Below are 27525 nucleotides of genomic sequence, written 5' to 3' on the forward strand. Positions count from 1 at the left end.
CTGCAGCGTCACCCTGGCCTGAGTGTTGCAGGCCGAAAGCACAAAAGCAGTTTCTCCTCTCTTGGAGTCCATGCCTCCACAATAGCTGCTGGAAGTGGGCCACATCCTCCCTGACTGAATTGACCTCGTCAACTCTGGCCTTCCTCTTGACTGGGACTCCCTCCTTTTCATGAGCCTGTATAGTTAGATCTGCCTCTGGAATCTGCACTACATTGCATCTGATGAAGCGGGTCTTTGCCCACGAAACCTTATGCTCCAAAGTATCTTTTACTTGGTAAGGTGCTGCAGGACTTCTGGTTGTTGTTGCAGGCCAATACTGCAGTTTGAAGCAGCAAGATTTGCTGTGCTCCGTTTTTTCTCTCTCTTTCCTATCTCCCAGGCATGGCTGCAGAAGGCAGCTCCCTTTTTGAATTTGCTAATGGGCATATTAGTGTAGAAAGGCAAACCTGCCCTTTGTGGTTGAGGAATGGGGCAGATTGTGCCATCAGGCGGGGACTGATGAAGAGAAAGGTGGCTTGTGGTAGATAGATGATGGATGTGGGTGGCCAAGCCCCCGCTCCTATCTCCTCTCGTTCTCTTCCTCAGCCCATCCCCCACCAGCAGCTAGGTCTTGCTGCCCTTGCGACGCTATTGTTCATGGCAACTCCTTTTTATGCCATGCCAGAGTTTACTTGGGGAGGCTGAAAGGTACTGGAGTCTTAATACTGGAGTTTAGGGGCAGGATGAGATGAATAGCGTCATTCAGAGCAGGAGCAAACCTCTTTTAAGAAGAGACATGTCCGTTCCGTGTAGGACTTCAGGATGCTCGTTTCAGGAACAATGTGCCCAGGGAGTGGTGTGTGAAAACCGGCAACCAGCTCGCATTGAGTATGGCCCCATGGTTGGTCTCCCATCGTCAAATCAGTCTTCCCTTTTTCTTTCTGCTAGGGTGAAAATCACACATGGCAAGCAATGTTCTAGTTTTTCCATTCATGTGAGGAATAAATTTTGTTATGTGCATCAGACACATGCAGTTGTGCACCAACAGTAAACACACATGCTTCTGATTTGGGCACTTTGCTAAACAGCTGGGCGGCATTTGACTCTTTCCTGGATGGTCGCACAGGCACTGAGCATACAAGGGACACTGAACAAGCTAGTAATTTCCCTGCCGTCTCCTGCAAGCCACTGGCTCCCATTTAGATTTCGTACGTTGGAAGAATTGCCCATAACATTTGGGAGGTTCTCAAGTAACCCTTCAAGTTACACCTGCAGTGTGTGTGTGCCTTGTCTCACTGCACAGGTGAAATTGAGCCCTTTGCAGGGACTAGCATGATGTGTTCGAGCCACTTAAACCCTATTTTAAGGGTAATAGAGCATAGGTTTGGTGCTGCCTCTCTGATGAATTTCAACCTGTGTGTTTCCTACAAAGGATAATCAACTTATCTCTGGCTTGCTAGCATCATCAGTGCCCTGGGAGCTCAACTGGTGAAAGCTAAAGGCAGAGAAGACCTATACAAGTGACTTAAGTCATCAAATTATCACTCAAGAGATCTGAATTCTGCTCTTCTGTCACAGAGTCCCCATGTGACCTTGGTCAAGTCCCACTCTGGGTCACAATTCCCCATCTCCTGGCTACTTGAGCTGTCAGCTATTTGGGCAGGGACTGTCTCCTTCTGTACGGTTTGGGTACAATGGGGATTCAGTCTGTGTTGGAATCTCCAGTTTCTCCTACAATACGAATAATAGACAACAGAAGGGCATGCAGTCCTTCTCCTCAGCCAGTCAGAGAGAGCCCTTTAGGATATTCTTGGTTATTGCACCCTGTCCAGTTTTCAGTGGCTCAACTAATTGGATTTCCTCCACGTGGGAGACAGCTCTTGTGCTGCAGAGTTGTAGACAGATGATCATTCTGTCTGGCCCCTTCCTGTAGGGGATTTTCCATTCTGCGAGGTATATGGAGGTCCTAAAGCTTTGCACAGCATCACTTTAACAAAATCAAACCGTCCCATTGCACAGGGAGAGTCCTCCTGGCTGCCTTTTAGTAGATAAATATGGGGCTAGATGCTTCCTGTATTCAATATTTGCCTAAGGTGGTCTGTCTCAGTAGACGGTTGGGTGAAATTTCTTTGCAATGATGGTTATATTCCTAGATCTGTACTACCCTCTGGCCTTTGTGACTTTAAACAGAGCTTTGCAGTAGTAGGCAATTACAGCAAATGTCTTTTTGCCCCCACTGGCATTCCTGCGCTCTCTGCTTCCTTGTCAAGTTGTCAGTCCCTTTGAACAAATTTAGTAATTAAAGCTGCTTCTAATTGGCCACGTGCGTGAGCCAGAATAAGGCACCATGGAAATCTTATCAAAGAGAGAAGACAGCACACATCAGAGTGGCTGCTGGGTTGGTTCTTGGCACCGACATGCTCCAAGACTTTTTCTCAGCTTAGTATGTGAGCGAGGGGGAGAGCCAAATATGTTGCTTTCCTGAGTGCCACCTTTCTAATACTGCAGCTGCTCCACAGTATTCAGGAGGGCTGTCTTGTGGATTGTGTACCAGACTGGGAGAACTGGGTTCTAATCCCACTTCTGCCTGATGTTTCCAACAGGCAATTCATTTCTGTCCTTTGTGGACAGTTATGATGATCATGGCCAGTGTTCTCTTGAACTTGTTCCATCCCAGGGCAGAATAAACTTTGTTATGTGCACCAAAGCATGTGCAGGTGGGCACTACCAAAAGAAACACATGCTGCTCCTGTGGGTGGCTGTAGGCACTCTGCTACCTGGGCAGCACCCAAATCTCTCCTGGGTGGCTGCCCAAGCACTCAGCTTACAGGGAACACTGATCATGGCCCTATCTCACAGGTTTGTTATGAAGCTCAACTGGCTGTTTTTAAAGGGCTGTGAGATCCCAGGAGGCAAGGGGGATCTAGCCATGCTCGCAGATTGTTTGAGTTTAGCTGGCTCTAGCACTGCCGTGGGATTTTGCCACCAATATCTGTATCTGCCATTACACCAGCTTTCTTATCCTAGCAATCTGATATACGGCTGGGTTGCTTCAGGCCAGATTGGCCCAATAGTGGTGGGACTGAAACAAAAAAAAAAAAAAACCCTGCTCTTCTGGAGTTATGACATGAGCAGGTCCAAGATTAGACAAGACTGGCCTGAACAAGTAACTGCTGACCAAGGCCAAACAAGTAAACACTGACACTGCTAAACATTGTGCATATGTTTATTGTAAATAATGGGAGGCAGAATCCAACTAACGAATTTTTGCAGATCTGCTTATAGTGCACAAAATACGCACAACCCCCCATATTGATAAGCCTGTCTTAACTAGTCTGCACAGTGGCTGGGCCTTTTCATGCACGTTGGTGGCTAGGAAAGATATCTATGCTGTGTGGTGTGTGACGTGAGTTGGAATTGAGATCTCGTCTTGTACCTACATCCCCTGCATCCAGGTCTTGCCAGCATGGGCAAAGAGCTGTTACTGTCTGCTACTGTCATCTGAGTGCTAAGCCGGAGTCAAGCTAAGCTTTTTGGGTCACAGAGAACTGGATGAGCTGAGTGGAAAGGTCGCAAGGGGAATCCCAATAAGGGTGTTAAAAATATAGGAGCACAGGTGTGATGTTTGCATGTGTCCCTCCTTTTTTTAAAATGAATGATCCAAATTAGGGATGTGAACGATTTACTGGTTACAGTTAACTGGTAGGGGCAGAGCAGCTCTCCCCACACATGTGCGCTATGGGCAGGGGGTGTCTGCAGTCCCAAGGGACTGCTGCTGGTGGGGATGCTCCAGCCTGGCCAAAGCAGTCCCCATCTGCAGCGGCTGGGGATGGGGAGTGGCTGGACAGGCCACTCCAGCCTGGCCCCCCTGCCACAGATAGGGGCTGCTCTGCCAGGCTGGAGCACCCTCACCACTGCGCGCTGGGGACAAGGGCTGCTCCAGCTGCACTGGTGTGCCCCCCATCTGCAGCAGCATTGCAGGCAAGTAAGCTTCAGCTGGGTCAGAGCAGTCCCAGTCCCTGGGGCACCACAGGCAGGTTGGGGGGCCGTGGGGGAGGCCACTCTTTTAATTAGTTAACCAGTGAAACCTACGATTTAACCAGTAAACCTATTTAAAGGGGGTTTTACATCCCTAGTTCAAATGCCCTTAGGACTTTGGGCTCTTTAGCCCATTTTGTGTGTGTGTGTGTGTTTATTTTATATACTAGAATATTTACCCGGCATTGCTTGGTGAAGCACTGGAATGTGTTACTTAGAGAGGTGGTGGAATCTCCATCCCTAGAGGTTTTTAAGTCCCAGCTTGACAAAGTCCTGGCTGGGATGATTTAGTTGGGGTTGATCCTGCTTTAGGCAGGGGCTGCACTCGATGACCTCCTGAGGTCCCTTCCAGCCCTAGGACTGTATGATTCTGCGACAGTTGGGGCTGTGCAAGAGTCAGGACTGGGGCTTGGAAACGTGAGGGGCTCAGGGCAGGGCATGGAGCCGGCCATCAGTGTTGCTCCCCAGAGCAGCTGGTGCTGCGCTGCCCGGCCACTGGCATTGTTCCCCAGGGTTGTCAGGGCCGTGCGCTTTTTGCCCCCTGTGGTCATTTTGCAGTATAACTGTCCCAGCTATCAGAGCTCTCCCTTTCCATCTGATGAGAAACAATCTGATTCCAGGAACCTCCCATTGTCCTGGCACAACCAAACCCTGTCCTTGCTCTAAGTTATAGTGAGAGGATGCTGCGTACCAGATTAGTGGTCCTGGCTCTTACCATTTAGGGTAAGTTCTCGAACAAACACACAGACAGATAAACACACCAACTCTCTCAAATATGTAGTAGAGGTGTGTCGTTTTCATTTAAAGGACTTACCAGATCATGACGACACTATTCCCTGCCTAGACTCAACGTAGCACCACTGTTTCACTTAGCTCACACCAGACAACCAATTTAAATGGGATTTTACATCCCTAGTTTAAATGCCGCTAAGACTTTTGGCAACCTGTAGCAACCACTAAGCCTTTTATAGCAACACCTTGTCTTTTCTCCATTGGAACGTCTAGGTAACGTCTAAAGAGTTAAGTTAGTCATGTGGAAATGGCAGCAGTACATCAAAAGTGTGTTTTGTGAAATGAAGTTGGCCCTCCCTGGGTTACCCATGCCTGGGAAGCCTCTCTGCTTTCCCAGTGCATTTTCTGGCCACTTTGAATGGAACAGCCTTGGGAGCCTTGTATATTGATCCTCTTTGTTTTCTCCGGCATTGGTTCCTATTGTACAAAAGTAACGTCAAGAGAAAATAGGTCCTGATGTAGGTCTTAGGAGAGTGTTTCTGTTCTACCTGACACTTTTTGTTAATCCCATCAGGCTGGCAAAGTTTGCAATCTCGCCCGCCCACAAAGCTGAAGATTCCCATTTTACCTCCCGGCAAGAAGATGAGCTCTTGTATTTGCTGTCTTTGCACATGCATGTGTGAGAGGGCTAGGGGCACACAGGGGCAGGGTGGGAATGCGGTCTGTTACTATAGCTGCCCAGTGCATCCTTACTACCTAACTTTTGAGTCCTAGACTTTGCAGCCTTCAAAATGTTCTTTTAACATAGCTCTGTCATGCAAACAATAAACATATACGTCCTGCAGCTTGTTCAGTGGCACCTTCAGCCGTTATTTGTGCTCTGGTCTATGCCCTTGGCTGTCTTTTTTTTTTTTAAGGCATTTAATGATTGTGCCAAAGAATTGCTTAGAGGGGAGGGGAAAAATAGTTTATTTAGGAAAAGGTTAGCCAAGCTCTTCTGTGAGCTCTACTCGGACCAGGATAGATACACTTGTGCACACCCAATTTGTCTGCAAGCTCAACTAGTCAGGAGATCTATTAAATGATAAGCAGAGATTTTGCTCTGTGTGTGGGACGGGGACGTTGGGACACAAGAGATGAGGTTATGTCTACCAGCCCTCTCCACAAAGCTGTTCTGCAGGGGAGAGGTGTTCTGCGTGCTCATTCCCCAGACTTCTCCCACATCGTGCTTTTTAAGTGCCATTCTGATATGGCGCCTCCAGTGTGCAGAATTAGTCCTAGCGTGATTGGTGTTGGGGAATACACCTTCCCATGGCATATATAGAGCCTCCTCCTGCACTGTATCAGGCTGGACTCGACTATTTGTGACTCATCACTGATGGCATCTGGACATACCCTTAAATGCTTTCATGACAGCTGAACCTCATCTGCATCTCACGCCACCTCCTGGAAGCAATACAGTTATCCATACTTTTCCTTACATTTAACCTGATTTTCCACTCTGCAGCGTGAGCCTTTGGGGCAGGAGTTGTGCTTTTGTTCTGTGTTTGTGCAGCACCTAATCCTATGGGATCCCGGTCCTTCACTAGAGCCCCTGGGACTTCTTATGATGCAAATAATAACAAGCATTGATAAAACATGCAGTCATTGATATGAATCATGGATCCCTGTTCTTTATACCACGTTTATAAGAGGAGATTTTACTTATACCGAAGTTGCTCTGTGAAAGAGAGGGCAGGGAGCAGAGACTTCTGACAACTGCATGGTGAAAATTCACGCAGGCGGCCAATAGCTGGCTCCTCCACACTCAGCGTGAGCTTCTGAGGGGTGTCTCACCCCAGCTCCTAAATGTTGGTGAATTCAGATTCCAGCTCTGACTCATCTCCAGCCACCTCTGAAGCTGTTCTGCTTTGGAAGAGATCACCAAGGCTTGTAATTGTGAGCAGAATAAAATGATGTGGAATGAGTGCTGCTTTCGACCGTCAGCACCGTGGCTGGGCAGGAACTGAATCTGAGAAGTGTTTGCAGAAGAGGAGTGATAGGGAACTACAGGCTGTTTGGCTTGTAAATCAGGGAATATTAGCTAATTATGCTTTTCGTTAATGTTTTTGTTATGGCGTTGTTTTTTTCTAGGCTCCATACGGTATTTAGAAAGACAAAAAATTCCTCCCCTGCAAATGAGCATCTGGAAAACCAAGAGAGAGAAAAATAATGGATTTTAATGTAAACTAAAACAAAAATGTTGTTTATTGTTCCTCTTTGTTGCTCCCTTCCTTCCCCGCCCCCCACCCACTATGCATTCTCAAGCCAGTATGATTTTAAACAGCAACAGAGATTTGTAATGTAAACGTTTAGATTTTTATGGCCAGAGGGAGTGAGGTCACCTAGTGTCATTGCCTCTATAATAAAGACCTTAAAATTTAACCCTGCTGCTCCTCTTTTGAGCCTCCTGGGTACAGCATCATCCAGTCTTGCTTTGAAGACATGGGCTGTGTCTACACCAGCAAGTTCATTTGAAAGGTTTTTCGAAAGAAGGGGGCTCTTTCAAAAGAGTTCGCAGAGTGTCTATACACAAAAAATGTTCTTTTGAAAGTAAATCAAAAGAATGCTGCACTCCTTTAGAAATTGGTCTTCCCCACCTGTTTCAGGAAGAATGCCTTCTTTTGAAAGCTTTTTTTTTTTTTCTGTTTGAAAGAAAATGCGTAGACACTCCTCAGAGCCCTTCTTTCAAAAGAGCAGTCCTCGTGACACCTCCCTGGCCTGTTCTTTTGGAAGAGTGGAGGCTGTGTGGACACTCTCTTTCAAAAGAGCAGATCGCTCTTTTGATCTGCTTTTTTGTGTGTGGATGCACTCTTTCGAAAGAAGTTCTTTCAGAAGAGATCGTTGACAAGGGCTTCTTTCAAAAGATCTCTGTAGTGTAAATGTAGCCGTGAAGAGAGGGTGAATCCACCACTCCCTTGCTAGTTTTGTTCTGGTGACCAATCACACTCACGGTTACAAGTAGCATAGTAACAGAGAAGTAGCCGTGTTAGTCTGTATTCTAATAAAACAATTAAGCAGTCATGTATCACTACAGAGACCAACAAGTTAATTTATTAGGTGAAGAGCTTTTGTGGGACAGACCGTGGGTTATTTTGTTAGTTATTTTGTTAGTCTTTATAGTGGTCCATGACTGCTGGTTTGTTTTGTTACAAGTAGGCTTCAACTTCCAGCCACTGGTTCTGACTCTGCTACATTATGGTATTTTGGGTGTGTCTACACTAGGAATTCACTTCGAAGGTAGGCACTACATCGAAGTAGCCAGCAAAGAGTCTACTTGCATTTTCCCTTACTTCGAAGTTAACTTCAAAGTAGGCAGCCCAACTTCGAAGTCCTTACTCCATTCTTGGGAATGGACTAGTGCCCTACTTCGAAGATTAACTTTGAAGTAGTGTGTGTGTAGATGCTCTACTTAGAAGTTGCACTTCGAAGTAAGCAACTTCGTAGTTATTTTGTAGTGTAGACAGCCTTTCTCCCTGATAAAGTAAGGGAATTGTATAGGGGATTCAAATCGGTGGGGAGAGTTCAAAGTACCAAACCTTGCAAAACTGAAACCATTTGGGCCTGATTTTGTTGTTGTTGTTCTTGCTCATGCTTAGTTTAGCACTTCATGCTGCAATTAGTCTCATTGAAAGCAATGGGATAAAGGAGCTTAATATAGCTAAAGGGGACAGAATCTGGCACATTTAGAAATGTACTATTTTGTAAGTTTCAGCATGTATCAGTGGCTGATGGGAGAACTGTAGCAAGGTTCAGAGTTCCGACTGAGTAAGAGCCTGGAAACTAGTGTCACAGCACACTGTTGTTGCACAGGTTTGTTTGCTTGAGCAGAAGCTCATGTTCTTAAACCCCAGGTTCAATCTCTGTTGATGACGAGGTATCCTTGCTTCTGATTCAGCACAGGAGTTTGGGAAAGAATCTTGAGATCTCTTCCAGCCTTATGTTACTGTGATGCTTTGAGCCAGTTACCTGGTCTGTAATGTGAGCGTGTTTCTACCATCAAAGTTATTTGATCTGCAATATTAGGCAAGAACAGTGGCTCCCAAACTGGGGTCCATGGACCCTTGGAAGTCTGTGTAGGTATTGCAGGGGGTCCATGAAAAAAATAAAAATCAAATAAAAATGATCATAGAAAATAAGTTTCAAATAAATTGCAAAGTTACGGTCAATTATTATTTTTAAATTAAATCTCTTCCAATAATGTTGTTAATTGCTGTCCAAAAATCTATGTTGTGGTTTCCTCTTTCATTTAATGAAGTGCACGTAGCGGCTTCAACTGGCTTTGATGGGGGCCTGCAAATGGTTTACGGCGTGGGCATGATTGGGGGTCTGCAGTAGTGAAAAGGTTGGGAACCACTGGGGTTGAAGACTCATGGGTGCAAGTTTTCTTGAGATTCCAGGCAGTTCCCATTTCTGATCGGACAGAGTACCACAAGAGTTCCCTTTGTCATGGCAAGTCTTTCTGTTTGCACTCTGATCCTGGCTTTGCTTTCCAAGAAGATTGGCCGTACGTATTACACGCCCTGTAATCTATAGAACAAGCTAAGCAATGGACTTTCTCCAGCATTCTCCTGTTCCAGCTCAGACATGCACATTTCGCTCCTCCTACCAGCAAGTGTTGCTGGGACAGTGCTACTCAGAGGTGGTACATTACAGCTGGGAAAATGAAGTGAACTGGTGAAAATTAAGCACTCATTTTCTGCCACTCTCCATCAGCTTGTTGTGTTGTAACTTAACCAGAAGGTGGGAAAATTAAGAGCTGTAACTGACACTGTGATGTGTAAGTGTTGTGAAGTGGTCATGGTGTTTGTAATTTACATTAGTTTGTGAGAAAGAAGGAAATACTCTGTTTAGGGTAAACTTCTCTGCCATTTGTGCACCTGCCCTATTTTCATACTCTTTTTCACTCGGGCTTCCCAAACGCCTCCTGATCCCCTCCGTGCAAGATGCTTGATGTGATGTAACAGTGACAAAGTCCCTTATCAGCCTCTGTGGGTCCCTGCGCTTCCTGGCAGATCTGTGCTGCCTCAGAGACTCACGGAGGCCCCCCTTTTGCCCAGGCCCTTCCAAAGGCAGGGGTCTCCGCTAGCGAGCCATCCTCATCATAGGCAGGACCAGTACAGGGAGAATAATACCAGTCCCCTTGCAGGCCCACGTCTGCTCCAGTAAAGTGATCCCTCGGGGGAAGGGTGGGGGGAGTCCAGACCCACCCTCTACCCTGGACTCCGGCCCAGGGTCCCTATGAGAACAAGAGGCAACCGGCAGGACCTTTATCCCTGCCCCGAAGTAGTAGCCTCACCCTGGGCCACTTCGCCCACCACTTCCCCGTGGTACCTTTTCGTTGTGCTCCTGCTCCTCTGGTGCACCTCCCAAAAAACCTTCCCCCCTGCTACCAGATGGGGAGCCTTTTATAGGGAGCACAGGGCCTATCTGACCAATGAAGGTCTGGGCCTAGACTGAGAACAGAAATGCATTGGCCCACCACCCAGTATACTGTCCTCCTAGAAGTCTCTGGAAGCTTCCAGGTAAGGGTCTACCACCGGGTTTACCACATAACATAATGGGTGAATTACTTTTCAGTAATGAGACAGAGGAATCACTTTGTCCAACAAAGGAACATACCAGCTGTGAAAGGCCGTTAGCGTGAAAGCTTGAAGATGAAAAGTCTCAGATGCTTTTCCTCCTCCCTTGTGGTTTTGCTGTGTAATTGGAATTTGAAACTCTGCTTGGTGTGATTATTCCACCAAGAAGGGTCATGCAGTGCTTGGCAGGGTTGAGTTGGTCTTGGAATGTCTGACCAAATGTTGATTGGGATCACGTATAAGGCAATTTCAGAGAAATTCCATTGGAAGTACTTCAGGCTTACATCTGTGCAGATTAGATCAAAATCTAGCCCCTGGGCCGTGTGGTGTCAAATCTTAACTAGTTTCTTATATTTGCAGATGACAAACAGATGTAATGCCAAATCCAAACCCCTTCAGACTTGATATATGAAACCCCTGGTTTTGCCACTGAGTTCAGTGAAACCAGGATTCCACGCTGTGGTTCTAGGGCTAACTGTGAACTAGGCTGGGTTCCATCTACAGCCTAGAAGGAAACTTGGCATAATAGGTACAGAGATTTCCTGCTATCTGGCATGGATTGCACTGAATAATGCTGCATTCTTGCTTTTGAAAAAAAAAGGTATTTTTCTTCTGGCAGATGGTTGCATTTGAAAGTCTGCAGAACTGTAAAGGATCAGACCAGTTTTTAACATCCAGTAGGATTAGTTTCTGTCAACACTGTGGCTCCCTTTTTAACTACAACGTGTTGAAAACAACATTGATTTTGGTTGTAGTAGACCAGTAGGCAACATTTTAGATTAAATTAAAGTAGGTCTTGTCTTCTGTTGATCAAAGTTAGGCCACAATCCAGCAAAGTGCTTCAACACACTTTTATTATGCTGAGCACATGAGTGGTCCCACAGAAATAAATTGGGTTGGCCATGTGCTTAACTTCTCTGCTAGGTTAGGGTCTTAGTTTCCAACCATGGACAGAGACAGCCATAATAAATGGATGTGGTCTAGATCGGGGTGTGCAAAGTGGGGGGGTGGGCCCCTTAGGGTGTGAAATTTCGTAAACGGGGGGAAAACATGATCGGCTGCTGGGTCTCGAACTCGTCCATGTTGAAATGTGTTACTGTTTTTATGTTTGTGTACTCACATTTATATATCGATTAATAAAGTTTTTACATTTTACACACTTGTTTTCTTCCATGTGCCAATTTTTTTTATTAATACGAACATATTCAAAATTTCCATTGATTGGGATTACATTAGACAGGTTTGGGGGGCAGCTGCTAATTTCGGGAACAAAAAGTGGGGCCCAGCCTAAATGCTTGCTCACCCCGGTCTAAATTAAACTTTGAGTCCATCTGTGTTGTTGAGCTCACTGGTAGAGCATTTGCAACCATTCCTATTCATGCTAATTATGACAGAAAAGTCGGGCATTCAGAGCCCTTTGCAGAATTGCCAATGTTCTGTGTATAAAATTAGCACAGAGTGTTTGAGGGACTGAGATGTGACTTTCTGAACACAGCAAAGTGCCCGTTTCCTGTCTCTGACCTTGAGCGGTAATTGTGTTCATTCATGCAGCCATGAAGGCAGATCGAAAACGTTTGAAAGCAGAGAAGACTGACCTGGTCAGCCAAATGCAGCAGCTCTATGCCACGCTGGACAGCCGGGAAGAACAACTACGTGACTTCATCAGGAACTATGAGCAACACAGAAAAGTAAGCACTTATATATCCAGTCTGTTGCCTCACACTCCATGTGATGTTATGCATGTTCCCTAGGATCTAATATGAAGAGTAAAGCAAACCCATAGCTCTCACTGCATGTTTGTATCATGTTAATCAGGTTGGGTTCACACTGTATATTCTGCTCTTTATGTATCTCTCCAGCTGCTAATAACCACTAGCTGAGCTAAACTATGTGTAAATGCCTTATTGCTCTCCCCACTAGAGCAAAGAGCCCCACCTGTTGACAGTGGGGGACAGGGACAGTGTGGCAGAGTTCATAACTTAAATGCTAACATTACCAAGTTACAAAATGAAGCAAATGCTGGAGATTTTCCTGGACACTGACTGTATTGTACTACAGATTGAACCTCTCTAGTCCAGCGCACTCTTGTCCAGCAACATCCATAATCCAGCAGGATTTTAGTTCCGTATGCCCATTTGTCATGGGTGTGGCCAAGTTTCTCCTGGTCCCAGCCACCAGTCTTAGCTCTCAGTGTTCTGTGCTGTTTTTTTAGCTATAATTTACTCCTCAGTGTCTTATAAGAGCCCAGTAAGCAGTGGAAGTGTTAGTAATGCTGGTAGACAATATTGGCCTCTCATGGTCTGGCAAATGAACTCGTTTGTTACCTGTCATATCCCAAGAGCAGCAGGGTAGAGATAATCTGTAGGAGGTAAATGAAAATGGAGTCAATATTCTGAGAGTGCACTGAAATGAGAGAGAAATTTGGGAACAGGAATACCAGGGTGTTGATGGGGGCGGTGGCACAAGCCACTTGAAAACACAGTGACTTTAGGGCAGTTGCAGCTGTCTAGTTGAGGTCAGGATTTGGCCCATGGTGTTACTCAGTCTGCGCCTTTGCTATGAACCTTGCAATGGCACAGCTGTACCACTGCAGTTGCATGGCTGGAGGGTTTGCCTGTGTAGCTGCTCTATACCAGCGGGAGAGAGTTCTCCCACCAGCTTAATTAAACCACCGCCAATGAGTGGCAGTAGCTATGCTGGCATGAAAACATAGGCTACGGACGTATCATTGTCCACATGGGTGCTTTTTGTCAGTGAAGTTTATGGGCTGGGGTGTTTTTCCACACCCCACCCAACAAAAGTTTTGCCAACAGAAGTGCCAGTTTAATGTATTAATTTGTTCAACAACCTCCTCTCAATCCCAGAGTAACAGGGATGGTTAGAGGCAAAAGCCCAGTCTTTGAAAATTGGACCTCAAATTCTACTGAGGAAAAAGTAAGGAGCATCAATTCAGGCGAGTCAAGTGTAGATGTTTAATTAGGCAGGCCAAAAAATTTGAAGAGCAACCAATAAAAGACACAAAAACTGAAAAAATTTGAAGTACCTCAGCAGCAGGAAGCCTGGCAAACAATCAGTGGGGCCACTCAAAGGAGCACTCAAGGAAGCCAAGGCTCTTGTGGAGAAACTAAATGAATTCTTTGCCTCTGTATTCACAGTTATCAATGTGAGGAAGGTCCTACACCTCATCCATTCTTTTTAGGTGACATATCTGAAGAACAGTCCCTTATTGAGGTTCATTTAGAGGTGGTCTTGGAACAAATTAATAAATTAAACAGTAAGTAATACAACTAGACCAGATGGCAATCACCTATAAGTTGTGAAGGAATTCAGTATAAAATTTCAAAAAAGCGTGGTCATTAACCTATTGCTCAAATCAATCTCTGTATAAGATGACTGGAAAATAGCTAATGTAATAATGTTTTTTTAAAAAAGACTCCAGAGGTGATCTTGGCAATAACGAGTCCATAAGTCTAACTTCAGCAGCAGGCAAACTGATTGAAGCTACAGTAAAGAACAGAATTATCAGACACAGATGAACATGCTGTTTCAGAGGTTTTATAGGGGGAAATCATGCCTCACCAATCTATTAGAATTCTGAACAAGCATGTGGACATGGATGAGCCAATAGATATAATATTCCTGGGCTTTCAGAAAACCTTTCACGGGATTCCATGACAAAGGTAAAATAAGGTGTCATGGGATAAGAGAAAAGATCTTCTCATGCCTCAGTAGCTGGTTGAGAGATTGGATACAAAGGGTAAGAATAAATGGTTAGTTGTCACAGTTTACAGAGGTGGACAGTAGGTTGTCTGAGGTTCTGAACTGGAATTAGGTTTGTTCAACATCTTCATAAATAATCTGTAAAAAAGAGAGAAATCATAAAATGGCAAAGCTTGCAGATTATACAAAATTGTTCAAGACCATTAGGTCCAAAGCTTATTGCAAATTGCTACGAAGAGATCTCACAAAACTGGGTGAACGGGCAACAAAATGGCAGTTGTAATTCAGTTTTAATTTCCATGTAATGCCATTTGGATATCATAATCCCAGCTGCACCTGCAAAATGATGGTGGTTAAAGCTGATCCCATTCAAGAAAGAGATCTTGGTGTTGTGGTTTGTTCTCTGGAAACAGCTGCTCAATGTGCAGTGGCAGTAAAAGAATAGTATGGAGAAAGTGAATAAGGAAATGTTGTTTTCCCCCTTCCCACAAGAATGAGGAGTCACTCACTTAAATTAATGGGTGACAGGTTTAAAACAAGCCTAAGGAAGTCCCACATCACACTGCACACAATCAACTGTGAAACTCATTGCAGTGGGATGTGGTGAAGGCCACAAGTGTAAGTGAGTTTAAAAACAATTAGATAAATTCATGCAGGAAAGTTCCATTAATGGCTCGTACGAAGATGGTCAGGGCCACAGCCCCATGCTCTGGTGGTTCTAAGTCTCTGACTGCCAGACACTGGGTGTGAATGACAGGGGCTGGGTCACTCAGTAACTGCTCTGTTCTGTTTGTTTCCTCTGTCTCTGGTCACTATCAAAGGCAGGGTACAGAGGTAGATGGACCATCGGTCTGACCTAGTATGGCCGGTTTTATGTTCTTCAGTTTTAGTTCTTATACTGTGGCTTTATGTTGGCTCAGACGACAGTGTTTAATGTACGGTAAGTGGTAAACATTAGTGGTCCAAATGCAAAAACATTTCACAGTTCTGGGGCTCAAACGTGGCTGCCAAGTTGAAAGGGTCTGACTAGAAAAGCCCAGATAGGCAGAGAGGAGTCAGGATGAGAAATCATCCTCCGTGAGCCTGATTCTACCCTCTAAGTGCCGGAGACACTACTCTGCTGCGTACCGTCCAGGAGGTAAGGGTAAGGGAGTGTAGTCCATGTATGTACATGCTCCAGCCTGCCCCATCAGGCAATACACATTCACGCTCTCCCCCAGCTGGGGCATTCTGTATGAAGGGCGCAGGCAGTCTGAAGAAAACCGGAGAAGGCTTCTCTTTTCCAAATGAAACGAAGCTGGTTCTTTTGATCTTCTCTCATAGGTGACATTTTCTAGACCTTTAATCATCTTAGTTGCTCTTCTCTGGACCCTCTCCAATTTCTCCACATCTCCCCTTAAATGTGGCACTCAGAAGTGAACACAGTGCTCCAGTTGAAGCCTAATCAGTGCAGAGTAGAGCAGAAGAATTCCTTCTCATTTCTTGCTCACAACACTTCTGTTAACGCATCCCAGAACGAGGTTTGCTTTCTTTGCAACAGTGTCACACTGTTGACTTATATTTAGCTTGTGGTCCACTGTGACCCCTAGATCCCTTTCTGCAGTACTCCATCCTAGGGAGTCACTTCCCATTTTGTATTTACCTTGGTGCCATTTGCACCAGCCGCCTGAATCACACCACAGAGACCCCTTTCCCACCCTTTTAGACTGCACATTCCATCTCTCCCGCCTCCTGGGGAAATGCTGATTCAAAGACCAGCCACTGGAAGCAGTGAAAGCCTTCCCACTGGTATCAGTGGGCTGTGGATTAGGCTAAAAAAGTCTTCACTGTCCAATCAAGGCCTTATGTCCCATTGGCTACAATGGTTTGTATTAAATCTGTGCATTGGCCTTGCTAAACTGTCCTGAAAACGTCACCCGCCACAGCAGAAACTGTTTGATCCTCCCCACTGAAGCCAATGGCTAAAGTCACATTTAGTTCAGCGCTGCACGATCAAGTGCAAAATCCACTTAGGCTACTGTGGTGTATGGTGGTAGTGGAAAGACCTGGAGAGTTTTCATTCTTTGATTTAAAAAAAAAATGCTTCTCAGGTGAGTGAGCAAATACAACTTTGCAAGGCAGCTGGCAAGATAACTCTGGAAACTGAAGCTCCGGTAAGGCCTTGTCTACATTACCTGGAAGATTGACCCACTCGGGGTTGATCTTCTCGGGGTTGGATTTGACCCACAAAATGGAGCTCTCAGAGGTTGGTACTTGACCCCTGTACTCCTTGCCATCATGAAGAGTGAAGGAGGTCAACGGGAGAAACTCTCCTGTCAACCTTCCTCGGTGCAGACGGCCAAGTAAGTCAATTTCAGACGAGTTGCTTCTAGCTACACAAGTGCCTTAGCTAGAATTGCTTACCTGCAATTGTCTTACCTTCCTAGTATAAACCAAGCTTAAGTAAATAAATATGGGGAAAGTCAGGTCAATGAGCAAAGTTAGTGGTGTTTAATTGGAGTATTGCTGATCAGACTGGAAGAAATCATCACATCAATGGGGTGCACACTCGAGAGAATGAACGTTTACAACCAGTTATTTCAAGAACAGGTGTTCTAATTACCCTGAATGTTAAGAGTTTGCTAAAAGAACATATAACCCTCAGTGAAGCAGGAGTAAGTTGCACAGAGGTAAACAGCATTTCTCTGAAGTGTTTTCAGTATCTCTGCTCTGTTTGCAAGAGGATACACATATATTTTTAGACAGTTTCCTGTTTTGCTTTTGATTAGTCTACATACAGCCGTCCGCTCCAATAAGCAGCCATGGGAATCAAACCTCTGTAATTATTCTGGGCTTTTTTCCATGCAAAGAGAGAGTTTCTATTTTTAAAGTACCGTAACAAAGATCACTTGAATTTGGCTTTGGGCTTCTGGGGAACGTTTTTATTTTTCTTTCCTACTTGTGTGAGAAAATCAATGCAGTTAAAAAATCCCCAAAGACACGTGAGGGAGGAATGCAGGGAGGAAAGCACATAGGTTGGGGAGAAGCTCTGTATGCTGTTTGTTTGCTTGCAAGGATATTGGTGATCTGCAACCCCTCCTTTCACTTCATGCAGATCAGCTGGTAGAATCTTTATGGGCATCTTGGGGGCAGTTCTTCCCTGGGGACTGTATTTGCAGAGAAGCTTAGGACATGTCCTCGTTTCCACTCTGTGGCAAGCAGCCTGCATATTTTCACCACTGATTCATGAGAGAAACTTGGTGTATGAAATAACCTGTGAACTAGGATCTGGGAGACTCTGAGGTTACCTCCTGTATTCATGGAGGAGGATCAAAGAGTGTGAGAAAAAACATCCTGCCTCTTCTTTGTGCTTGTTCTCCCAGGGTTTTCTTTGAGCCTTGTGGGGGTGTGTTAATTCCCTGGTCTGCAGAACTGTAGCAATAACATAAGGCCCTTGGGTCTTGTCCACAGTGCTATTGGAATCTGTACAATAATGGGGCTTGAGTATCAGAAATGTTGGGCATCCAACGCTCCAACTGGGGCCAGTGGGAGCTGCAGGTACTCCATGTCTCTGAAAAACAGTTCCCACTGGTGTCTGAACATAGCTGTGGCTTGGAGCTGTTTTATCACATTTCCCCTAAGCAGCATAGACGATCTACTCATTCGGAAAGCTCTATTAGTCATCCCCTGCTACAGACTCTCACAACAACACGGCTTTCAGACATGGTGTCCAGGAAAAGCATTTGTCCACACTGGCCAGGGAAGCTGCGGTCGTGGCATAAGAACTTGATGGCTGGTGTTGATAGCACAATTTCATTTATAGGGAGTGGAAGAACCAAAAATGTTTGATGTGCCTTGGGTAATAAGGATAGTTGGGAAATTATTTGCATGATGGTAGCACCTAGGGGACCCAAGGAGATCAGGTGCTCTACTGGGCTAGGCACTGCGTTCACACCTGGTAAGAGACAGCCCCAAAGAGCTTCCAGTTTGGACAAAGGATGGGGAAGCAAGGAACAGAGACAGGTGACTTTTCCAACATCACACGGTAAGTTTAGTAGCAGAACCAGGACTAGAAGCCAGGTCTCCCAGTCTCTTGCCCTTATCCCCTCGACCAGGGATCTGCAACCAAGATAGTGAGAAGAACCTTTTTTTCAGATTCAGTTACAAAATCAATACTTCAAGAGCCGCAATGCCTGTGAATACGAGGCAGCCCTCAGTAAACAACATCAAACTGCAATTTTTGTCACGCCTATTTTAAGAGCAGTGCACGCGATTTGGATCAGTTCGAAAGTTGTTGCCCCCATCTCCAGGGTTTATCTGCCTCCACCCCCAAAGCTGCTCCCTGTCCCCAGGCTTTACCCCCACAACCTGCTCCCTTCCTCCAGGTGTAACCCCTCTCAGCCCCAAACCAGCCCCTGCCCCACCCCAGGTTTAACCCCTTCAGCCCCAGGATTTATCTACCTCAGCCAACAAGCTCTGCATGCTGCTGCTGCTCCTCCATGGCCCGCACCTTCTCTCTGCTGCTCCCCTCTGCCACCTCCTGCGTGTGGCTGTGCGGCTCCAGCAGGGCAGGCTCAGCTCTCCTGCAGGCTGACTTCCGCCCCACATGGAGCGGCTCCTGCCCTGCTAGCTTCCTCTTCTGGGGCTCCCTGCCCTGCTGGCTTCTCCCCACACAGCTGACTGCTCAATGGCTCCAGAGGCTGCTGCCGCTTCAATGAGAAAAAAGCTAAATTCTGTTTAAGCAGCAGCAGCCCCGGTGCCGCAGGTTGACACCCCTGCCTTTGACCATGCTGCCTTCAGTGGGGATTTGCTTTCGCTTTCATCCATTAGTTTAAAAATACAGTTCTTGAGAATCCATGTCCTGCTGTCACATTCAGAGCAGGGTCGTCGTCATGTGCCCTGTAACCCGGGGTGCCTCAGGTGTTCCACTGCTGCAGTTCACAGCTCAGATCCTAGCAGACCAGCATGTGGATCAGCAGCTCTTACTGCAGCAGTCTGCCAACAGCTTAACAGCCCCACTCTGGCATGCACCAGCCTAGGTTACAACCTGCAGGAGTTTCCCCATCACATTCCCTGTCCTGAAATTCCCCCGAAGTGCCCAGCCCTCTCCTGGCACACTCCGAGGCATAAGAAGTTTTGTTTACACCTTGAAAGAGGCAGAAGCACATCATAGCGTATTAACTTAATTGGTGTAAAGATACCCTTGCCTGCAGTTACAGTACTGAGATGGTGCACAGTGAAAATCCAACAAATATGTAGGTAGAGTGAAGCCAAGTCAGAGGAATAACATGAGAATGTGTTACAAACAAACAGAAGTGGCAATGCATCTGAAAGGCTGTGTCTGCACTAGCCCAAAACTTCAAAATGGCCATGCAAATGGCCATTTCAAAGTTTACTTATGAAGTGCTGAAATATGTATTCAGCACCTCATTAGCATGCGGGCAGCCATGACACTTTGAAAATGACGCGGCTTGTCCAGACGGGGCTCCTTTTCAAAAGGACCCCGGCTACTTCGAAGTCCCCTTATTCCTGTGAGCAGATGGGAATAAGGGGACTTCAGAGTAGCCGGGGTCCTTTCAAAACGGAGCCCCGTCTGGACAAGCCATGCGGCAGCGAGCCACATCAATTTCGAAGTGCCGTGGCCTCCCGCATGCTAATGAGGCGCTGAATATGTATTTCAGCGCTTCATTAGTAAACTTCAAAATGGCCATTTGCATGGCCATTTCAAAGTTTTGGGCTAGTGTAGACATGACCAAAGTTTGAAAAAATCTTCCATCTAAGAAGACAAGGCACCTTGCAATTTTGTGGAAAGGTCCTGGCTGAGCTCAGATCACAGATGGGCTCAGAAGGAGGACTGGTGAGGTGCACCATCTAAAACAAAGTATCAGAGGGGTCGCAAGTTAGTCTGGATCTTCAAAAACAACAAGAAGTCCTGTGGCACCTTATAGACTAACAGATATTTTGGAGCACGAGCTTTCATGGGCAAAGACCTGTTTCGTCAGATGCGTGAGTGGAGGTTCCAGTAAGGGAACTCTTGTTGACCTCCCTTACTCCTCTGGAACCCCAACTCATGCATCTGATGAAGCGGGTCTTTGCTCACGAAAGCTTATGCTCCAAAATACCTGTTAGTCTGTAAGGTGCCCCTTAGACTTCTTGTTGTTTTCATCTAGAACAAAGTATAAAGTAAGTTGTCTGGACAGTCTTCCCTACTCTATTCAGTTCTCAGACACTTCAACCCCTCCTCCCACCTTGGTTGAAGGGTCCTTCTTTCTCAGCTTGCAAGAGCTCTGGCCCCCTTGTGCCCATCTCATGATGGATGCCAAAGTTGGCTTCTGTCTTTATTTGTATCTTCTGAAGTTCAGTTCCCACATTTCAAGGGGCAGAAAGACCTCGTGTTGTTTTTCCCTTCCTGTGGGTTTACTTATCCCCCTGGTGATTTCGGTATAAATGGAGCATCCATTGATTTTGTTCATATCTTGCTTAATTAGAAAGCTGCCTTCCTGCCTGTAAAAGCTGTTTCCCCTTGCTTTAATCATAGACTTTACAGGATAAAATCAGAGTAGCCCCATAATTCCTTGTATGCTGTTAATACAGACCTTGCACAATGAGCTTAATCACCAGTGTGTCATTAGCTTTCAGAAAAGATCTTCCTTGGTACATTTCTGTAATAGAGTAAAATGTGTTCAATCATCTGATCCAATTACTTACCATTTGGGGCAGAGGTTCCAAGCTGTCTCCTCCTCCACTTAATAGCTTTGTTTACCTAATATGTAGATAGACCTTCATTGTCTCTGCCTGTTGAGCAGACGCTGCAGGACAATGTGTGGGGGTGTGGGAAGAGTCATGTGCCCACCACCTCCGGCACTGTGGGCAGGAAGGGCAAGGGGCCAGCAGGGAGACTGGTCCCGTCCTACGGAGAGTTCATCAAACTGCTCCAAGCCCCATGCTTTGGAGGCCGCAGCAAGGCCGAGGAGGCCAGCAGAGGGCCTGGTGGCAACAGTAGAGTCCCCTGCCCCCTGCACGCATGGGTGGCAGGAAGTGGAGGGATCTGGCCCCAGCTCCCTCTGCTCCACCAGCTCCCAGCTGCGTCACTCTTCTTTCCACTGCCGGTGAGGGCGGGGGGCAATCCTACCCCTTTTCGAACCCCCCATCCCAGCAGTGCTGCCCAGAGTATTAGCAGGGGGGCCAGGCACCAGCATTAATGGGTCAGACCTCCCCTCCCACCCCACGCCCCCGATATTCACTGGTGTAGGAAGTGGCATGACCCAGCCCTGGCCTGAGTCCACTCCACTCCCCCGCCTCCCAGTTGCAGTATGGGGGAGGCGTGGAACCACCCCCGCACTCACCAGCAGCAGGAGGTACAGCAACACAGCTGGGTGCTGGAAGAGCAGAGCAGAGCAGAGCAGGCTGGCTTGCTTTGCTCTGCTCTCCCCCATTGCTGCTGGGGAGTGCAGGAGGACCCGATCGCAGCTGCTGGCACCAGGGCACCCCCACAACTGGGCCGCGTCACCCTGGGGAGGGCCTTGGGGGACAGGGTGGAGCACAAGGAAGGGATGGAACCAGAGCGGGGGCAAGAAGAGGCAAAGAGGAGCAGGGCTGGGGTAAAGGGGGGAGTAGAGGCAGGCGTGGGAAGAAGTAGGGTCCTCCCCCAGATCTGTCGGTGGTGTGGGCAGGATTATGTGGGGGCGCTCACTTAGCCAGTGCCCTCTTCTTGGGTCCCTCCTCAGCAGTCGCCAGTGAGCAAACGGCCTTTATCTAGGACTAACCTGCTCGCCAACTCCCCCAGCCGTGCCGGGTTTACACACACTTCAGTCGGAATTCCAGAATATGTCCGTAGCTCTTGTGAAAACCATCTTGTATAACACTCCTAATACCCACCGTGTACGTGCATCACACAAGAAAATGAATGACTCGTGAGTTACCGATTTTCCAATGACCTGTCATATGAACCTTGTAGGTACAGATTATAACAATAGTGATATGGGGCACTGCTGTGCCCCAGTTTACGTGAGGGTTGTGGTCCCACCACCCCCACCCCGTGTAACTCAAATTTTGCGTAAGTCAGGGGGTGGGATTTTTTCCCACTGGAACAGCCGTTCTGCAGCCATGGAAGCAGCAGGAGCACCTGGAGCTCCTTCTGAAAGGTAAGTCCTGGGGTTGGGGCAGGGGGGCAGCTGGGGAAGGTTAAGCCTGATGGTGGGCCGGGGCCATGGGAGTGGGACAGGAGGACAGAGTTGAGCCAGAGCCATGCACAGTGGGGGCAGTTGAACCGGGGGCGGGGGGGGTGTTGAGCGAGAGCTACGTGCAGGGGTGGTGAAGTGGAGCCATGCTCTGGTGGTGAGCTTGCGGGGGAGTTTGAACGGGGGGAGTGGGGGATGGTGAGCTGGAGCCATGCACAGGTGGTGAGCGGGGCTGGTGGGAATTGAACTGGGGCCGCGCACGTTGAGCCAGGGCCAGAGGAATTGGGATTTTGAGTTGCACTTAACTCGAAATCATGCGCTTTGGGAGTTTGCTGTTTACTGGATTAGTCAGGCCAGCTGAAAATACTTACCTGATACCCATGTGCCCTCTGGCACAGGGATGCTCTTAAGATCACAGTCTCTCAACACCCCGCAGTGGGGGAGAAGCAGTAGACTATTTAGCATGCCCCTCTGACTCTCAGTCGCCACTCGGCCAACATGATCTTACTCTACTGATCACATCGTAAATCAGTCAGGCCAGATTTCTCTGTTTGCACGCCCAGCGTGTACATACAAGCCCCCTCTTTGCTGATGCCCTTTTCTCATGTTGCCCTGTGCTAATTCAGTGCTTTTTGGTCCAGCGCTGGGTGTGGAAGGACTGGAACTGTTTGGCTGCGGTCATCAGAATCCTACACATATATGCAAACTAGTGGTGAAGCCAGAACACTGCAGCCTGCATTACATTCAGCGTTGTGTGGCCAGGGGCTTGTTTTGGGATCATTTGTGCTATCTTGAATTGGCTGTGCAGGAACTGAAGTGATCGGTTGACCAGGACTTGCTCTCTGAATATCCCTTTAGGTGTCCTGGAAAAATGAGAGGCACAATGAGGCTTTCCAGTAGCACTGGAATTCCAAATGAAACCAGACCAGCTGCTAAGCAATGAGCCTGGTCCTGTCTGGTATAAGACACCATCTCACGTAGGGGCACTTAGGGAGAGGTTTTCTGGCCTGAGTTATGCTGGAGCCTAGTTACCATTTACGCATCTCAGCCTTTGGGCTGATCCAAAGTGCTGTGACATAAGGGGATGTAACTAGTCTCCTGATGCCTGGTGCATGGGCTGCCTGCATCACCTGACCCTGAATGGAGTCTAGGGAAGCAGCTGCTACTGGCACTGGGCTGCTGCTCCCAAAAGTGGGTGAGTACAATGCAAGGAACATACCAGTGTTCCCTCTAAGCTGAGCACCAGGGCGGCTGCCCAGGAGAGAGTCAGGTGCCACCCAGCCCACAGCAGCCAGCGTGTGTTTCTGCTAGTGGTGCACATTTGCACGTGCCTGGGTGTGCATATCAAAATGTATTCTGCCCATGGATGGAAAAATTAGAGGGAACCCTGGAGCAGACGCAACATTGGCTCCACCTTCCCCCATCCCCTCCAGCAGAGCTGATACTCAGAAGGAGTTACCAAGGTAGCACATGGGGAAGGGCGTTACAGCATCACACTTCCCCTCCTTGATTCCCCTGGGTGAATTAGACAAAGACCATCTGTGCACTGTGCTGTACGTGGCTTGGACTGCCAGGTGCCCGACCAGCCCTTGTTGGGGGTACAGGTGATACTGAGCTTCACATCCCTTGACCGTGCCTGGAGGAACAGACTCTCCAACAAGCTGGACTTTTCTGCGACTGCCAGTCCGTCATTCAGTCTCTAAAGCAGCAGCATAGGGTGGGCTCCCTGGCCAAGTGTAATACGCAGCACACAAATGCAGCTGCCATCTGCAGTCATCTTTTACAAAGTTAAACAGCCTGCCAGACTCACAGTACCATTAGCACAGTCACATCAGTGCTGCTTTACCCTCACTGAAACAGTTCATGCTGTGCCAAGACCACTGTCAAATTTGCAGAGCTACCCTGGGGGGAAATTGATGACCCTAAGCCAGCTGGGACTCAAACAGCAAGGCTGCCTGAGTCCCAGATAGTGCAGGAAAATGCCAACCCTGCAGTACCCTGTTCACACTGGGAGGCAGCTGAAATGCTGCTCTCGGGCCTGAAAGAGCTGGCAGGGAGCCTGTCCCCACCTCCGTGCTGCAGCAAGGGAGAAGGGAGGCAGGATAGGAGCGTGTTGGAGCTGGGATAAGATTTAAATGCCATGTCATGGCTCCAGTGGGCTGGCAGAGCGGGGAGCCTGCTTTCTGGAGCCACCTTTGCCATCTGCAAGTAATTGAGTAGCTACTGATATTTTCAGTGGTTACTCGATTACTCAAGAGCCCTAGCACGACGCTGAGCAGATTTTGAAAATGCGTCTGTGCTCGCTGTCAAAGACAGTGTATTCTGTGGTGGATTTGAACCATTAATGCATTTGAGACTTCTTTGGCTTGCTGAGCCATCGATTCAGCTGCAAAAAGTGGGTGTGCCGTGGAATTGTTCATTTCATTGAAGTGTACTGTGTTACTGAAAAGGGTGTGCACCCCAGTCTAGGCCACAGCATGGTTAAGAGAAGTGAAAACCATCTCTTACTTTTCGTCGTTTGCCCTTCCGTCTTTCAGTGTTGCTTCTGTCCCCACTTATTACCCCATTGCAGGACTACAACAGCTTCCTCATAGCCCTACAATGGCTGTTGGTTAGGGGAGAAGGTAAAGAAGAGATTAAACAGGAGTAGTGAAGAGATGCTGGTCATGATGATGGTGAAAACCTGGCCCCACTGAAGCCAATAGAAGTTATGCCACAGTCTGCAGTGGGGTCGTGGTTTTGCCCAGTGTTTTAAATACGGAATGAAATGCTGTCCACTGTTGCATGGCATGGGTTTCCTGAGACAGCAAGGTGTGCCTCTTGCCTTATTCCCTCCCTTCACCCTGGTGTTTCCACAGGAGAGCGAGGATGCAGTGAAAGCACTTGCAAAAGAAAAGGATCTCCTGGAGCGTGAGAAGTGGGAGCTGCGCCGGCACGCCAAAGAGGCGACAGACCACGCCAGCATGCTCCGCTCTCAGCTGGACCTGAAAGACAACAGAATGAAGGAACTGGAAGCTGAGCTAGCCATGGTGAGAGCCCCTCATCTTGCATCTGTAGCCAGAGGCATTTGTGTAACCTGCAGTGCAGATGTGGTGCCTCTGCAGTGCAGCTGGGAGTTCTCTGGAAGATGTTCACCTGCTAGCTACAAATCCTAGTTGTGTAGGGCTGCCCAAGACCTGGAGAGGTCATCAAGTCCAGCCTCCTGCTCTGGAGCATGACCAAGTGAACCCCCGAGATGAGTGGTGGGCAACTTGCAGGCTGCATGTAGCTCACTCAGGCTGCCCCTGCAGCCCACAGACCCTTGGCTGTCCCCCACACCCATATGCCTCTTATGCCCTCTTGGGCACCTGGCATTGGCCACTGTCAGCAGACAGGCTACTCGGCTGGATGGACCTTTGGTCTGACCCATTATGGCTGTTCTTCTGCTCTTATGCCCTGGGGACCAGAGCCCCGCACTTCCTGCACCTCCCCATGCCTACCAGGGCTTTCTGAACTTTGAACCACCCAATTTATGCTCTGTCCCCACTCCTCCCTCTTCCTCCAGAGCTGGAATGCTGCCAGTGCTGCCAATCAGCTGTTCACAGCATTCCAGCTCTAGGAGGGAAGGCAGGGGGTAGAGAGGGAACGGAGCTTGATTCACAGTTCGGAAAGCCCTGGTGGGGATGGGGAGGCGTAGGAAGTGTGGGGCCCTGCTGCCCCAATGCGTGAGAGGTGTGGGGAGGAGGGAGAGCTGCAGGACCACTGCAGCCCACTGAAGTACAGGAGGGCCACTCGTGTGACCCACGCGCTGTTCAGGGTTGCCAGTCCCTGACGGGTTTGTTCAGCCTGTTCTTAAAACCCACCAAAGATGGGGATTCCGTACCCTCATCTGGAAGCCTGCCAATGCTTAGCTACTCTTGTCATGAGAGGGCTTTCTCCTAATATCCAACTTCAATCTCTTGCTGCACTAAGCAGCATGGCCACTGTGGCTCAGGCTAGACACCCAAATATAATACGATCTGCAATCATGGGTACGTCCTTGAGCTGCTCACCCTTTTACATGGAGATGCCTGTCACACAGAACTGGAAGGGGCCTCCAGAGGTCATCCAGTCCAGTCCCCTGCACTCACAGCAGGACCGATCACGCCCCCCACCGACACATTTTTCGTTTTTACTCTAACCTGCCCCAGACCCGAGAAAGGCCCCTCAAGGAATGAACTCACAACCCTCAGTTTACAAGGCAAGCTGAAGCAGCACTTGTGTGTGCAGCTGCCTGCGCCCAGAATTACCCCTCGCAACCACTGCGGAGACTTACCCTAGGGTACGTCTATACTTTCCTGGCATGCAGTGCTCTGTGGTCAATCTTCTGGAGTTCCGTTTTGCTGCGTGTGTGAAGACGTGGCAAAATCAATCTCTCTGGGTTTGGCCGTCGACCCTGGTACTCTATGCTATCGCGTGGAGAAAGGGACATGAGTGTGAGCCCGAAGAGCCCTGGATCTATACGAGGGCAGAAAATGAATCCTGATAGGTCGATTCTCGCTATGCTAATGGCCTAGCTAGAATTGCGTATCTGGGCTGAACTTTGTTCCCTAGTGTAGACCAGGCCCTAGCAAACCTTCAGCCAGTCCAGTCTTTCCCACAAATATGAATTCCAGATGGTTTGGTTTTGGTCTGATTTGCTGCAACAGCCCCTGCCCAATGAATATCTCCCAGCTCTAGTGCTACTTCTCCTGGCCCTCCTGACTGGACACTTTCACATTAGTAGAGGGTCGTTTGTTTTTTGCCCAGCAAACCTCGCCAGGCAGCCTTTCAGGCCACCTTGGAAATATGCTAGTAAAAGCTGTGAATCTATCTGCAGTCATCCAGAACCCTGTGAGATTCCCCCTGCATGTGTTGTTTGCTGCCTTCATGCTGTAGCCACCGAAGATGGGCTCACTCTTTCCCAGGGGCTGAACATACTGAAACTTTCCTCATGCACTGGACAGTGTGACTGAGCTGGCGGAGCACTCTGTCATCAGTGTTTAGCTCCTGGGTGATAAATGATCTGATCTTATTGGGAAGGTAGGGGATTGTGATGCCAGCCAAAGACAGGATTCCCACAAATCTAACTGCCTTCAAAAGCTAGTCAGGACAAAAAGACAAATCAGCCCATCTCCTTGGAACTGCCTGGTCTGACTTCTCCACAGACTGACACAGTGCACGTCTGCGCAAGGTGAATGTCACCGAAATGAGGCTCCCTTTTTCTTTGTATGTCTGTGGGTGCTCAGCCGCAAACTTCCTTGGGTGCTGTCTATCCA

At 47.8% G+C, this 27525-nt stretch overlaps 1 protein-coding gene across 1 annotated transcript in view; it reads left to right on the plus strand.

The window, feature by feature from the left end:
• KAZN (kazrin, periplakin interacting protein) overlaps positions 1-27525 on the plus strand; it is a 401651-nt gene that overhangs the window by 354062 nt on the left and 20064 nt on the right. Inside the window, exons 4-5 of the mRNA XM_074975804.1 lie at positions 11922-12058; positions 25108-25278. Coding sequence (XP_074831905.1) covers positions 11922-12058; positions 25108-25278 — 308 coding nt within the window. The remainder of the gene's footprint in view (positions 1-11921; positions 12059-25107; positions 25279-27525) is intronic.

The sequence above is a fragment of the Carettochelys insculpta genome, chromosome 23, assembly GCF_033958435.1.
Source record: "Carettochelys insculpta isolate YL-2023 chromosome 23, ASM3395843v1, whole genome shotgun sequence".
Taxonomy (NCBI): domain Eukaryota; kingdom Metazoa; phylum Chordata; order Testudines; family Carettochelyidae; genus Carettochelys; species Carettochelys insculpta.